This window comes from Anopheles merus, chromosome 2R (assembly GCF_017562075.2).
Source record: "Anopheles merus strain MAF chromosome 2R, AmerM5.1, whole genome shotgun sequence".
Classification (NCBI taxonomy): domain Eukaryota; kingdom Metazoa; phylum Arthropoda; class Insecta; order Diptera; family Culicidae; genus Anopheles; species Anopheles merus.
Window position 1 is genome coordinate 55,643,619 of NC_054082.1, and position 13,855 is coordinate 55,657,473.

The 13,855-nt window shown below is 39.9% G+C and overlaps 3 protein-coding genes across 5 annotated transcripts; 2 read left to right on the plus strand and 1 right to left on the minus strand.

Moving 5' to 3' along the window:
- The first annotated feature begins 1,508 nt into the window (after nt 1-1,508).
- LOC121587687 (very-long-chain 3-oxoacyl-CoA reductase) lies at nt 1,509-7,558 on the plus strand. Its single transcript, XM_041904707.1, has 4 exons — nt 1,509-2,464; nt 5,106-5,152; nt 6,258-6,333; nt 6,404-7,558. The coding sequence occupies exons 1-4, from the start codon at nt 2,311-2,313 to the stop codon at nt 7,114-7,116; spliced, it is 990 nt and encodes a 329-aa protein (XP_041760641.1). The 5' UTR covers nt 1,509-2,310; the 3' UTR covers nt 7,117-7,558.
- A 2,483-nt stretch (nt 7,559-10,041) lies between these two features.
- Nucleotides 10,042-12,007, plus strand: LOC121587685 (cathepsin B). Of its 3 annotated transcripts, none has more exons than XM_041904702.1 (2): nt 10,042-10,155; nt 10,807-12,007. In XM_041904702.1, exon 2 carries the CDS (start codon nt 10,811-10,813, stop codon nt 11,822-11,824), a length of 1,014 nt encoding a protein of 337 aa, XP_041760636.1. In that variant the 5' UTR covers nt 10,042-10,155; nt 10,807-10,810; the 3' UTR covers nt 11,825-12,007. The 3 variants fall into 3 exon arrangements, with proteins under 3 accessions (XP_041760636.1, XP_041760638.1, XP_041760639.1); XM_041904704.1 differs by having other exon boundaries at nt 10,061-10,164; XM_041904705.1 differs by lacking the exon at nt 10,042-10,155 and adding an exon at nt 10,340-10,583.
- Nucleotides 12,008-12,015: 8 nt separating this feature from the next.
- LOC121587686 (cathepsin B-like) lies at nt 12,016-13,753 on the minus strand. Its single transcript, XM_041904706.1, has one exon. It carries the CDS (start codon nt 13,327-13,329, stop codon nt 12,325-12,327), a length of 1,005 nt encoding a protein of 334 aa, XP_041760640.1. The 5' UTR covers nt 13,330-13,753; the 3' UTR covers nt 12,016-12,324.
- Between the last annotated feature and the right edge of the window lie 102 nt (nt 13,754-13,855).

Here is a 13,855-nt window from a genome sequence, read left to right on the forward strand (position 1 = left end):
TTTCCAAGACTCGCCAAATAATAAATATTCTAATATATAAACAATAATTATCAAAAATCAATACAAAGGTTTTAATGTAGCCCATAGCCAGAGTGTGTTAATCGACGACTAACGATAAATAACGAAGAAATAACAGAGTATTAACATAGATTTAATATTAAAAGACTTTTCAGGGGTTCTCATATTCTTGGGACCTTTCTTTCTTCTTGGACCTACTTGGACAGGCTCATTTAGAATCCAATAGGAATTTTCAATGTGCCTGTTCAAAAAAGGATGCCGTAAATTCAATTCGCGGAAGAAAGTGTTCTAAAATCATGGGATCATCTCAAAACCCCTGTATCGAATGTTTTAACTGATGATTTTATTTAATTTTTTTACTCTTATTTCATCTTTTTTTATTTAAATAAACAATTAAAATTACCATGGTACTGGCGCTTTTGAGTCTGAAGCCATTGATTTTATTTTAATTTATTTTTTTTAAATTGTGTGACCAATAGATTCTCGAATTACCAAGTTATTCGTTTATCGAGTAAGTTAAAAAAAACACTGGCACGGAATGTATTACTGTACTGTAGGGTCCAATGTCTCTTAGACATAATAAAGATTAATTGTACTACAAACTCTGCCGAAAGCGAAAGTAATCTTCTTTGAGATCATTCAACTTTGCTCGGTTCTGTTTCGTTGCGTTTTCGCGTTCTTCTCACCTGATTCGCTACATGCATGCGCTAAGCATTGCGCGCTCCATTCCTTCAAGGTCAGTAGATCAAGTTCAATGAAAACCAGTAAAACTACAAAACTACAAGCACTCACGGAAAGGAAGTCATCGAGTATGTGTGTGTGTGTGTGTATGTGTGTGTGTGTGTATTTTTTTTTCTTTCTTTTAGATCTACAACTATTTCCATTTAATACAAAACACTTTTCAGTGCAGTAGTTACAGAATAAAATTAAACAGTAAATTTGTCCTCATGTTTGGTAATGTCAAAAGTGCAACGAACATGAATGTGTTGAGGACAAATGCAATGAAGCATTGACTCAAGACAAATTCACCAACATAGTATCATACCAACATAGTATGCATGGCCGGTCTGGTGGTACAGTCGTCAACTCGTACGACGTAACAACATGCCCGTCATGGGTTCAAGTTCCGAATAGACCGTGCCCCCCATACGTAGGACTGACTATCCTGCTATGGTAACAATAAGTCACTGAAAGCCAAGCTCACTTCATTAGTGGGTACTAGCAGGCCTTGACCGACAACGGTTGTTGTGCCAAAGAAGAAGAAGTATCATACATAATATTTGCCATTCATTTAGTTTACATTTAGACTTATATTAGAAAAATTGTAGAATTAATTGAACATCAGTTGTTTTAAGATATCGAAGATCTTTATCAACTTGCACCCGGCAAATGTTTTGCGATGCATTTTTTTTTAGTTTGACATTTCCTGTTCAAAATATCAACAAACTAGAACTTGACGGCTGCCTAATCATTCTCATTCAATAATGTTACTTGGGTCTCGACTTTCACTTTCCTTCCGTTCTTGTTTTGTTCATCGGCAGCCAACTTTTAGCGTGAAATTATTACCATTACGTAGCGTGAAACCAACATCAGTCATATTTTTTTACTTTCTCGCTTCCCTTTTATGCTGTGCTGTGGTCACAAAAGCGAAACACAATAGGGTGAAAGTGAACGAAAACAAAGCGCCGAAAGAAAACGGAGTTGACACAGGCACCCTAACGCGAAGAAAGTTTAGTTGGTCGTTGGAAACCGGATCGATAAGGTTACGGTAACTTTGAGGAGGAAAAAAACGAGTCTTCTTCCAAATCCCGAAAAATTGTTCAACTTCATTCTCCGAAGCCAGTTCATTGCTGACGACGCGCTTATCAATAGAATACGAACCCTATTTGCACACCTCGCCCGCCAAAGTCAGAAAGTGTGAATCGACGGCAACGACAGCTATTCGCACAATCGCTGCCTCACACACACACTCACACACACACATATTGCGCGTATGCAGCTCGTCGATTCAGGGCCTGCCGCGACCAGGAAAGATTATTCGTCGTTCACCCCTCACGCTAGACGGGTTCCGTAGCGGGTCAGTCTGGTGCGCGTCCGATACCGTGCTTTTGTGTATGTGTGGTGTGTTCTCGGTGAAACGTGGAATATTCCCGTGCATCCCAGTAGCGCGTGTGTGAATTAGCCAGTCCGGTCACTTCACATTTCAATTTACATACGGTTTTCTTTGGAGTGTGCAATTAACAAAACAACCCTTTCGACCCTACCGAGCATTACCTCAATCCATCGCCGAAAATGGTCACCACGTCGAGCGTTCTCGGTAGTACCAGTGCGGTGCTAGTGTCGCTGTTTTTGTTACGCAAAGTTTTCCCCTGGATTTATCAAAACCTTATCGGACCAAAGGTCTTTGGTTGCCGCATCAATCTAAAGAAGACCGGCGAATGGGCTCGTGAGTATTTTTGGTTCCGAATTGCCTGACTGTACCTTTGTGCTGTGAATTTTCGCGTTCTGTTCCCTGTGGTTTGTCCTTTGAACATATCCGTTAATTGATTGGCATTAATGGTTGAAACTGGTTTCTTCCGTCCGATCCAGTATTTGTGCTTCCTTGTTCAAGTATCTTTATATCTTGCCGTCATCGTAAGACAAAAACTTGCCTCTCTTGTGAATATATTTGTGATACAATATTCCATATTCGTTTTCCCTTGTTCCAAGCCGGAATATTAACTGTGCCAAATTGGAATATACATATTCGCAAATCAATGTTGGTTTTTTCGGTTTGAATGAAACCGGTCTGATCGAGGCCATAAAACTGTTGCATTTCGATTAGTTATTACGTTCTGTTGATACCTCGTGACTACGTTAATTCTGAATGTATACGTTGATTTTTTTTATTAAATCATACTAAATCGTGAAATAATCATACATCTTTGGTCGTGTGCAAGCAGCAATTCCCCACATTCCCCAAATTCTAATTAAATATTAATGGACTTCTCGCGTGTCAGTTTTACTATAAATTAACGTTAATTTTAGTAATTTCAAAAACATCATACCCCAGAGCAGTCTCGAACGATATATAGAAGAACAAGAAAAATGCAGAAAATTTGCTGAATTCTGAATTTTTGAAAGCGAAGGTCAACGATGAGCTAATCCGTATTATAATACAGTAGGTATTATAATACAGTAGGGTCCACTTAAAAAAAAAAACATCAGTAAAACACATCCAGTTAGCAGTCACGTACTGTATCTCAATACTTTCTTATGCATAATATTTGTATACAAATTATGCGCTGTGATAGTTTTGGAGCGTATTAAAACTTAACTAATATGCTGCAACCTGCTCAGTCTCATAATCTCACATCGCTATTTAGGCATTTTCACCATCATGTTTTCCGGTGAACACACCCAAGTGGCTAGGAACCACGAAAGCGAAACTGATTAAATTCGGAAGCAAAAAAAACTACCGGTTATAAAATCTTACAACCACACATGTAATAAGAGCGATGAATAACTTTTGGTGTTGATCGAAATCTGTTTCTTTCTTTTTTTTTAACATTCGTCAGCCACGGTGTTTGAGGCACGAAAAAGGCTTTTATTACGGGAAAAGAAAGTTAATTTTTTTTGGAAATTCCTACCAATAAAACCGGTTTTCTCCAAGACTGTGTTGTTGACGCATTTATTTGGTGGATTCCAAATGGGCCTGGTGTTGTGCCACACCACACCAGAAACCAAAGATCTGCTCGTTCAAATGCCAATATAGCATACGACTGTTTTTAGATTGTTGGATTTGAACGATGCTTGAAATGTTTGACGCATATTCTCTCTCTCATATTCTCTTTTTTCTCTAACTCCTCCGCAATATGGCTACAAAAAGGGCCTTCTATAAACAATCACACTCTATCATTCTTAAAAATTGCTCATCATGGTATTCCTGTGTTATTTGTATCCAAACTGACATACAGAACTAAACTTTGACTGTCGACAAACAGGGCAGCAATGTTAAGCAATCATGTATTACAAGGAGCAAAAAGCTAACGAAGTTCTGAATAATAGTACGCTAGTGATTGCGTCAATTGATTTTTTTTCTTTCCCATTACCATCACACTGCTAACCATCATCCCAGCCTAAGCACGGGAAGAAAAGTTTGAAATTTGAGATATCAACAAAACACACGCACATGATTCTTGTGACGGTTTTGCTAGGCTGGGACGGAGAATGATAAACACAATCGTTGTCGATAAACACAATCGTTCAAAGCAAGTGTTAAAAATTCTATTCAGAATGTACATATATCAACCAACAGCGTGAAGTGGAACTCTAGTATATACATTTTTGATTCATTTATATAGTTAATTTATTGTCCAACGGATATAATAAGATCCCAGGGAATATTGGTGTAAGAAGCACTTTCTATCGTACATTACATGAACAATTAGGTTTTAGTTTGCTATGAATAAACCACTTCAAGCGATCGTTCCGATTTTTAGATCGTTCGGAGATCGATGTCTTTACCTAGGCTGAACAACACTTCATCACTGATAGATCATTATCATTATATCAACTAGGAATCATTTGTCTGCATCGATGGCAGTCTTTTACCCTTGCACAACGATAATACTGACTCTTAACACTGGGAGGCAACTAGTTGACATTGAAATGAGCCAATCTGATATACAATCGCCTTCACTTTGTAGGAGGGTAAGATTCAATAACCCACCAAGTAAGATAGATAGCCCTTTTTCAATGTAAAAAAAAAACACAAGTAAAAATGCAATAGTTCGCTAATGGGTGAGGAGAGCAAGCGCTGTTAATCTGTGCTGTGTTGTAGAATCGACCTCCATCGCAATGCTAACGTACGGTGTCGGTGTCTTATGATCAGTGCAATTAATAAGCAGTATAGTGCTGTACGAGCACTGCTCGTGACCTCAAATCGTGGGTGCGAGATTACGCCCTGCATAACAAAAAAAAAGATGTATGTAGATTGGTTTAGGTTAGAAGATTGCGCTTGAGTTGCGCATGAAGCAAGAATCCGGCATTAGTTTGTCTTCTCTACTGTGCTAATACAATATCTTTCTTCCGTTCTTTCGTTGCAGTAATCACCGGTGCAACTGATGGTATAGGAAAGGCATACGCTCAAGCGGTAAGTCGTGGGGCAAAATTACATTTTCCCTTCCGCGTGATGAGGAACGCGGAATGAAATGCAGTTGAGTCTATCAAGGTTGACTGGTAAAAGTCAAGTGCGCACGAACACGATCGTCGTGTGAGCGTAGATCGATCATCCTATCATTTGCACGCACAAGATGTTAGTGTGGATACGAAAGTATAAGCAGGAGAAACGCTCGAAACAGAAAACATTTAAAAAAAAGTGCTGAGTGGTCAACTTTAATGCGCTTGATGTGTAACCAACGGTTGATTTTTATACAATTGGGAATATTAGTAGACGGTTGTGGTTGTAAGGGACATAAGGGCGTCAAAGCAGAAAGCAAATCAACTTACAGCCAAACGAACGCATACGTGCTTAATAGTCATAGGTTTTTGTTCGTTCAATGATACCATTTTTTAAGGTTTTTAAGTTGGGTGCAAAAATAATAGTAAACGAATCTGACAAATTCTTTTGGCGTGACACATTTAAACAGTACAGTGTTCAGCGTCGGTTCCGTTATCTGCATAATCTAAGCACTATATTCTTCCTCTAATGGATGCATAAGAGAAATTCCTTCCCTTTTTTATAGGTATGTGCTTCACAGCATTGGCTTGTCCGGTCAACAATGAGGTTGCACAAATGAGTTTTCTTTTTATTGGATAGTTTCTTTTTTTGCATCGGCTTGGCTACAGTGGCTAGACCTGAAGATATTCAAACCCGCCGTAAAATCGATTGACTATCCTCGGCTGAGTGAGGTGTTTTTACTATCAATCTTAAGTTTGATGCAACACACACAGACGAGAGGTGAATTGAGACGAAGCCGAATGGAAAAAAACATCGAAAGAGCAAACAATTTCACTTCCCATGATCGTTGCTTAACCTGTAGAGTCCTACAATTCTTCAACTATCTATTGAAATGCGTCTATTTTCTTTTGTTAGTTTCATAGTAAAATCTCTTTGGAGAAAACTTATCCTTTTGTGGTGAAGATAGGAATGTTATCAACATTAACAAGTATAAAATTGAACATATTTAAATTTTCCATACAACTAGTAACAATGTCTTCATAACGGTTAGAATAAAAAGGCTTATTTTTATTTTCAGCTTGCTAGAAAAGGACTCAATATTATACTAGTCAGTCGGACACTTTCTAAACTTGAGGATGTTGCCAAAGAAATTGGTGAGTATGTTGTTATTGTTTTTATTTAAGGCTGCAAGCAATAAACAAACTTCTTTTGTTACATTTCTAGAAACGGAGTTCAAGGTGCGCACCATGGTAATTGCCGCTGATTTCACAAAGGGAGCTGAAATTTACGAACAAATCCAGCAACAAATTGAAAATATGGAGATCGGCGTGTTGGTTAATAATGTAGGCATGAGCTATTCAAACCCAGAATACCTATTAGGATTGCCGGACTATGAGAAGCTCATTAACAATCTACTCAGCTGCAACATTCTGTCAGTGACGCGTATGTGCCAGCTAGTGATGCCAGGCATGGTGAAACGACATGCGGGTGTTGTGATCAACATTTCGTCGCTTTCTGCCGTCATTCCGGCACCGCTGCTGACCGTGTACGCCGCGTCCAAGGCGTTCATGGACAAGTTTTCTGAAGATCTCGCATCAGAATACGCAAAACACAACATTGTGGTGCAATCAGTGCTACCAGGACCTGTAGCAACCAACATGTCAAAAATTCGTAAGAGCTCCTGGATGGCTTGCTCACCAAAAGTGTTCGCTAACAGTGCGATCAGCACGCTTGGACACACGCGCAAAACCACAGGATACTTTCCGCATGCCCTACTTGAGCTATCTATCAATGCATTAAGTTTTATTTCACCGCGCTTAGCGGAAAAAATTACCATAAATACCATGCAAAATATTCGCGCCAGAGCAATGAAAAAATCCACAACACGATCCAGTGCGCCTGCCGATAGCACTGCAGTACTAACAGCTTCTTCTTAAAATATTGAATTTAATAACAACTTATTGATGAGGTGAACATAGGATGACATTTCTAGAGTACCAATCTGGGTTATAGCGTAGTGAATCCATTGTCAAAAAATCAAAACGCATTTCGGTATTGCCCATGAACTAAGTGGCTGCTGCTAGCTTTATTTGTAGTGTTTACAGAATAGTCAAACCGGCTGGGCATTTAGTGTTAAGAAGAGGGTAAGGGCTATCCATCGATGCGACAAAAGGAAATTATTGTTTGTCCTTAAGTACATTTCCTAGTCTTGAATATGGACAAAGTTTGCACAAGACTGGTGCAACAGGAGCATAATTTTTGTGGCGTTTTTTCGTTTCTTAATGTTGAAGGCATCAGAAAAAGTCAATACAACTTGATGTTGTAGTTAGAAATAAAAGAGCTCATTTCCAGCACTGTAATCATAGTCCTGATACCTAATGAAGAACAGCAATCATTGTATGTGTTGTTATTGCGTCCACAATGATGACATTTATTCTTGATAAACTGCCAGCTATTGTAGAGATATCAGCAGAAAACTAAACACACTAGGGTAATTGTAGTATTGGGCCAGTAACCAGTATTGGGCAGGTTAGTGCAGTAGTTTCACAAAAACTGCACGTACACTTACGATTTTTATTACTTTTCATGAAAATGATATTATTTTGAACGATAAATTGTCGTATTATGTCGTGCTATTTTTTATTCGCCGATTTAAATGTATTCTTTAGAGACATTCGTGAAAAACACTGTTGCAGTTTGTTCCTATTTTCGGCAACGCAAATACGGGTCGGTAAATGCTTTAATCAATGCAAATAGTTAGACAAAAATGTTTAAAACAGTTTTACCTTTTCACTTTCCTAAGATTGGTGTTAAAATTAATATTTGGGTACTTTTCATGTTTCCCAATTTGGTCATTAAATTGGCAGTTTTTACAGACTGTTTGATGTAGCTTAACAAACAAAGTAGGCATTGAAAAAAGAGACAGTCTGACTGCTGTAGAACACGGCTCTAACAAGCTCAAAAATTATTATTTTTTCTCAAGTCTTTGGATTATTTATAGTGAAATTGGTGATATTTAATACAAGAAATGTCGTTTTATGTAGCGACATACGCATTGTAGTGTTCTGATCAAGTTATAAATGAATATTCAGCAAAATCAAAAGTGGGTTACTGTTTCAAGTTTCAGCAGAAGCCCGCAGCATTGATTTGCCAAAAATCAACATTTACCGTGTACCTATTTTTGGCAGCATTTAAAGAGAATAATTATTTGTTTTTCGTGATTTTCAAATTCCAAGCGAGCTAGAATAAATTCTGCACTCATATAATTTTTCATAAAAACCTCACGTTTATTGGTTTACTGCCCTGGTTCTCTTAATAACGAAACCTGCCGATCTCTATTGGCTGACAGCAAATCTGCCGAACAAATTTGAACTCTGTACATTTTGTATGATATCTTAAAAAACATGCAAGAAAATTATATGAAACTTCGTATATGAATAACATACATAACATTGACAGTTCTTTGAGCAAATTGTATTGAATTGACACATCCATTGTGAAATACCAAATAATTTCCGTATTGAACGAATGTAAAATACTATTTAAAAAGGATTAATTCAGTAGAAACATATCAGCTAATTAATTTAGTGGCGAAAACCACCCCCTACGTGCAAAATTGCACGAAAATTAGTGATATTTTGGCTGGAAATCACGAGATTCGACTTACACGGAAATTCGAGATACGCGGTATTTTGCTGCCGTTTTCGGTCCCCATTAACCGTGTATCTCGGGGACCGCCTGTATAGTTACCCTAATTCTTCCACGTAGTTTTTGGATACATGGGAATGTTTGGTACAAATGAGTTACCTTTTTATTACACTTTTTTTTTATTGAAGTTGCTTACTTTTGACCATGCCAATGTATCGTCACATCGTCGTGTTTTGTAAGCACTATTTTCACTAACTCTCTCAAACGCACCTCGAGCTTAGATTGCGCTCTCTCCTGTATTCTATTCGTTGCTAGGGTGAATTTTGCCTTCTTGCTCTATTGCTGTTTATCTTTCTCTCTCCACGTTGTATTTTGCGCAATGTTTTGGAAATGATCCAAGCAACCACGTTAAAAAAAAAAACAAATATTACGTCATAGTACAATATCTGGTGATATGAGTAGTAGGATCAATCTAATTAAAGAAATATCGAACGAAATTAGATTAAATATGCTACAAAAATGCTTTGCGGGTCTCGTAGTACAGTCGTCAACTCGTTCGACTTAACAACATGCCCGTCATGGGTTCAAGCCCCAAATGGACCGTGCCGCCATACGTAGGACTGACTATCCTGCTATGGGGGGATCAATAAGTCAATGAAAGCCAAACCCACAAGTAGTGTGGTACAGGCAGGCCTTGACCGGCAACGGTTGTTGAGCCAAAAGAAGAAGAAGAATGCTACAAAAAACAAAAACTGGTTTAAATGCACTAAAATCAAAAATAAAATTGCCTCAAAATACGTCAAATATCCATAGAAAAAATTAAACCTCCACAGTATCGCTGGTTTGCATAAGAGGTATATATTGTTATTCACAGCATGCAAAATATTGTTCCACATCGATCTGAAATTTCATGTCCATTATAATGATTTTTAATATCTACAGCATGATTTTCAACACGTCTCAAGCTGGATTTGATAGTTCTTTGTTATGTGTTGAAACTGAAATTACATTTTGAAACAAATAAACCATTTCACAGGTATTGAAAATCATCTATGTGGTGAATAACAATGTTTCACTTCAAACTGGCTTGGAAAATCCTGTAATAAACCCTGCATGTTCTAACGGTATAAAGCGTCATTTAACCGTCATTTAAGCAGTGGATTGATGACATCCGCACAATGTATTATTGGGTGTTCCTTTTTTTGTTACCCGTAACGTCATTTTGCTAAATGGGAACATCATCTTTCACTCCATGAATTAGCTCAAATCAATTATTCTGCATACTTCTTGCAAGAAAAACAGCCATAGAAAATTACAAGGCATTTTGGGTAAGTTTGGTACGTTTTTTACAACTTTTTGTAGTGCATTTTTATCATTAATAAAACAACTATCAGGCCTGTTATATATCCTCTCAAATGGTGCGGTAATTGATAATCGTTATCAATGATTCACAAAATGGGTATAAGAATGCGTACAACAGTTGAACAGAATAGTCACCATTTTGCTAGGATTTAAAAATTTACGCCATTTGGTAATTTATTTTTGCCTAATATCGCCTGGATAAGCATAGAACTAAATACGCTAAAAGAGTAAAGCAAAAAAACGAATTGCGTAGCAACAGTAAGTAGGTTGTTCTCACTATACTACGTTGCGACACAAACAAAGAAGGTACAGGCAAAGGGAATCCAGTTGTTATTCTGTTATGAACTACTGATAGCAAGGTTGGGAGTTATTTTCCAATTTCACGATAGTGCTGGTGAGTTAAAATAATTGCATTCTTATCTCTTTTACCGCCTACTTTGGATTATCTCCGTTCGTTCTTAAGGGTCGCTTTGTTGATGTTTGCTGATTCATCAAATGAATAAAAGCGGCTTCATGAACAGTTGATTTCATTAGATCACATTTACCGTCTGTGCGTTTTCAGATTTACTTAACAATTGTTAAAAACCATTATTTTTCCTGTTCCTGGTTTTTTATAGGAAAATGCTGTTCCATCTGGTGCTCATAGCGCTTGCCGCTGTCGGCACGAATGCGGCCGCTGGTGGTAGTAAAAAGTACCCACTCTCTTCCAAGTTCATCGAAGAAATCAATACCAAAGCTACAACGTGGCGTGCTGGTCAAAACTTTCACCCCGACACGTCGCTTACATACATCCGAGGGCTGATGGGCGTTCATCCCGATGCGGACAAATTCCGCGAGCCTGAAATCCTGCACGATCTGACCGATGGTGACGATCTACCGGAGAACTTTGACTCTCGCGAACAGTGGCCTAACTGTCCGACGATCCGGGAAATTCGCGATCAGGGCTCGTGTGGCTCTTGCTGGGCATTCGGTGCTGTGGAGGCCATGTCCGATCGGGTGTGCGTTGCCTCCGGAGGCAAGATCCATTTCCGTTTTTCGGCCGAAGATCTCGTTTCGTGCTGCCACACCTGCGGCTTTGGTTGTAACGGAGGATTCCCTGGCGCTGCCTGGAGTTATTGGGTCCGGAAGGGTCTGGTCAGTGGAGGCCCGTTCGGTTCCAACTTGGGCTGTCAGCCATACGCCATTGCGCCGTGCGAACATCATGTCAACGGAACGCGCCCTTCGTGTGAGGGAGAAGGTGGCAAGACGCCCAAGTGTGTAAAGAAATGCCAGGAAAGCTACAACGTGCCTTACCAGAAGGATAAACGCTTCGGTGCTTCCTCCTACTCGATCGCTCGCCACGAAGCACAGATCCAGAAGGAAATCATGACGAACGGACCGGTAGAAGGTGCGTTTACCGTTTATGAAGATTTGCTGCACTACAAAGAGGGGGTTTATCAGCATGTGACGGGCAAAATGCTCGGCGGTCATGCGATTAGAATTCTAGGCTGGGGCGTTGAAAATGGCACCAAGTATTGGTTGATTGCTAACTCCTGGAACAGCGACTGGGGCGATAATGGATTCTTCAAGATCCTTCGCGGTGAAGACCATCTCGGTATCGAAAGCTCCATCTCGGCTGGTTTACCGAAGCTGTAAACGATTGGCTGCAAAGCGCATCGAAGGAAAGGAGTTCAGTACATTCCGGCATAAACGAGGTAAACAAGCAAAAACTGCGCAAATAGCGTATTAGGTACAAGAGACTGTTGTAATACAACCCTCAACATGTTTCTTTCTTTTACATCCCAAAAATAAAATTCATCATTTCTTTTTGTAAAATTACGTATGCCTTTATGGTTTTGGAAAATGGGATTTTTAAATTTGAAGAGAAAGAAATTTTATTCTGTATTTATTGATTTGTTTCCGATGCTTCCAGTTGCTCTTCAATGATTGCTGGCAATCGAAGTTGTTAAGATCGCATTGCAAGTGAGAACACACGCTCATTTTATGTCAGCTGTAAGACTAATGGGTTAACGTTGGTTAGAACAGAACATAACAAACATACGACAAGTTAGAACAGTTTTCCAATATTGAAACAAAAAACCATTCTTTCTCTAGGATCGCAGTTGTGCACGGGCCGTCTTATGGAAACCGCTGGACTAAATCAAGGGCAATCCAGTAATGATCTTCGACTCAATTCCCAGGTGGTTGGAACCGCGAACGAACTTAAAGTAACCATGGTCGCCCCAATCGTCACCGTACGAGTTCGCTATCAACCAGTACGGGATTCCACCATCCCTGCCCCAACCGATTATGCGTACCGCATGCTTTCCTATCTGTTCACCATACACATGGCGATACACTCCGGACTTGTACAACAGCACATCCTCATATACATCGAAACCCGCCTCCACTGGCCCATTGGTCATTATTTCGTACCGTATAGCACGCTCGTCTCGAGGCACACTGTATGCCACCTTGCCGAATAGCTTGTCCTTTGAATAGTGCCGATCGACGCCATCTCGGCAGTGGTGTGTGCACTTGGGCGAAATCTCCACATGGCAGTCGTTGAATGGGTATTCGCACGGCTTGAACGGATATGGTTTGCAACCGTCCGTGGAATTGTAAGCACCGCCGCTCACCAGCCCTGCATCCACCCAGTACTGGAAGCTAGTTCCGTCCAGGAAGCCTCCATTACATCCGTTGCCGCAGTCCACACAACAGCCCATGAGGTCCTCTGCGGCCAGCGCCACGTTGATAGTTCCGTTGGAATGGATGCAGACACGGTCGGACATGACACTGGCTGCTGCTACAGCCCAGCACGATCCACAAGTGCCTTGATTGCGGATGGCACGCAGCGATTCGCAGTTGGGCCAGTGGTTTCGTGCGTCGAACGATTCCGGAATATCGACATCGTAGACGTACTCGTACCGTCTGATCGGCACCTTGAAGCCTGTTCTGCTTTCTCCGATGCCCTTTAGCGACCGGAAGGCATGAAAGTGCACGTTTGATTGAAAGTTTGTGTCCGGTTTCCAGGTCCGAGCCCGGGCGAGCACCCTGCGCAGAAAGTCGTCGTTGAACGGATCCTGACCGTGACGGTCGACACTCGACACTAGACCATTGGCCAACACCACAGTTAGTAGAATCAACACCTGTAGTCTCATTTTCCATTCACCGTTTGAACTACCTTTGAACGGGGAAAAGGTGTTGCGGCTAGAAAAGATGGAACAAGAGTGTAATGCGAAAAAGGTAGCATCTCAATCTGAGAATGCTAATCATTATCAATGATCGAATGAAAAGGGTCAACATCCGGAATGTTTAGAAACTAAGTCTTCAATAAAGAGTGTTCGTTGAAAGTGTTGAGCGCAGCTGCTTCTGTTGAGTTTGTGGTAGTAGGAGCGGTCAACCGTCTTTCGCACGTTATTTCACAACCATGCAATACTTGCGCCGGATCTTGTACTACCTAAACAATATTAATGTGATGTTACGACTTTCATTTTGATTCATACCTTCTCATTTATCGTATAAAAGAAAGGCTTAAATAAATGCGGAAATTTACAAGCAAGTAGTGTAATTCAAGATAGACAGCACACCAATCGCTTTTTGAATAAATGAATGGAAACATAAACATTAACACACATGCATCATTGCAATATTTTAACTTACTTAACAGAAAGATAAAAAAAAAAC

Bases quoted from the DNA above. Each gene is read 5' to 3' on its own strand.
- LOC121587685 (XM_041904702.1), top strand. From the start codon at position 10,811: ATGCTGTTCCATCTGGTGCTCATAGCGCTTGCCGCTGTCGGCACGAAT.
- LOC121587687 (XM_041904707.1), top strand. From the start codon at position 2,311: ATGGTCACCACGTCGAGCGTTCTCGGTAGTACCAGTGCGGTGCTAGTG. The intron at 2,465-5,105 runs GTGAGTATTTTT...CTTTCGTTGCAG, and splicing joins GAAGACCGGCGAATGGGCTC to TAATCACCGGTGCAACTGAT. The intron at 6,334-6,403 runs GTGAGTATGTTG...TTACATTTCTAG, and splicing joins GGATGTTGCCAAAGAAATTG to AAACGGAGTTCAAGGTGCGC.
- LOC121587686 (XM_041904706.1), bottom strand. From the start codon at position 13,329: ATGAGACTACAGGTGTTGATTCTACTAACTGTGGTGTTGGCCAATGGT.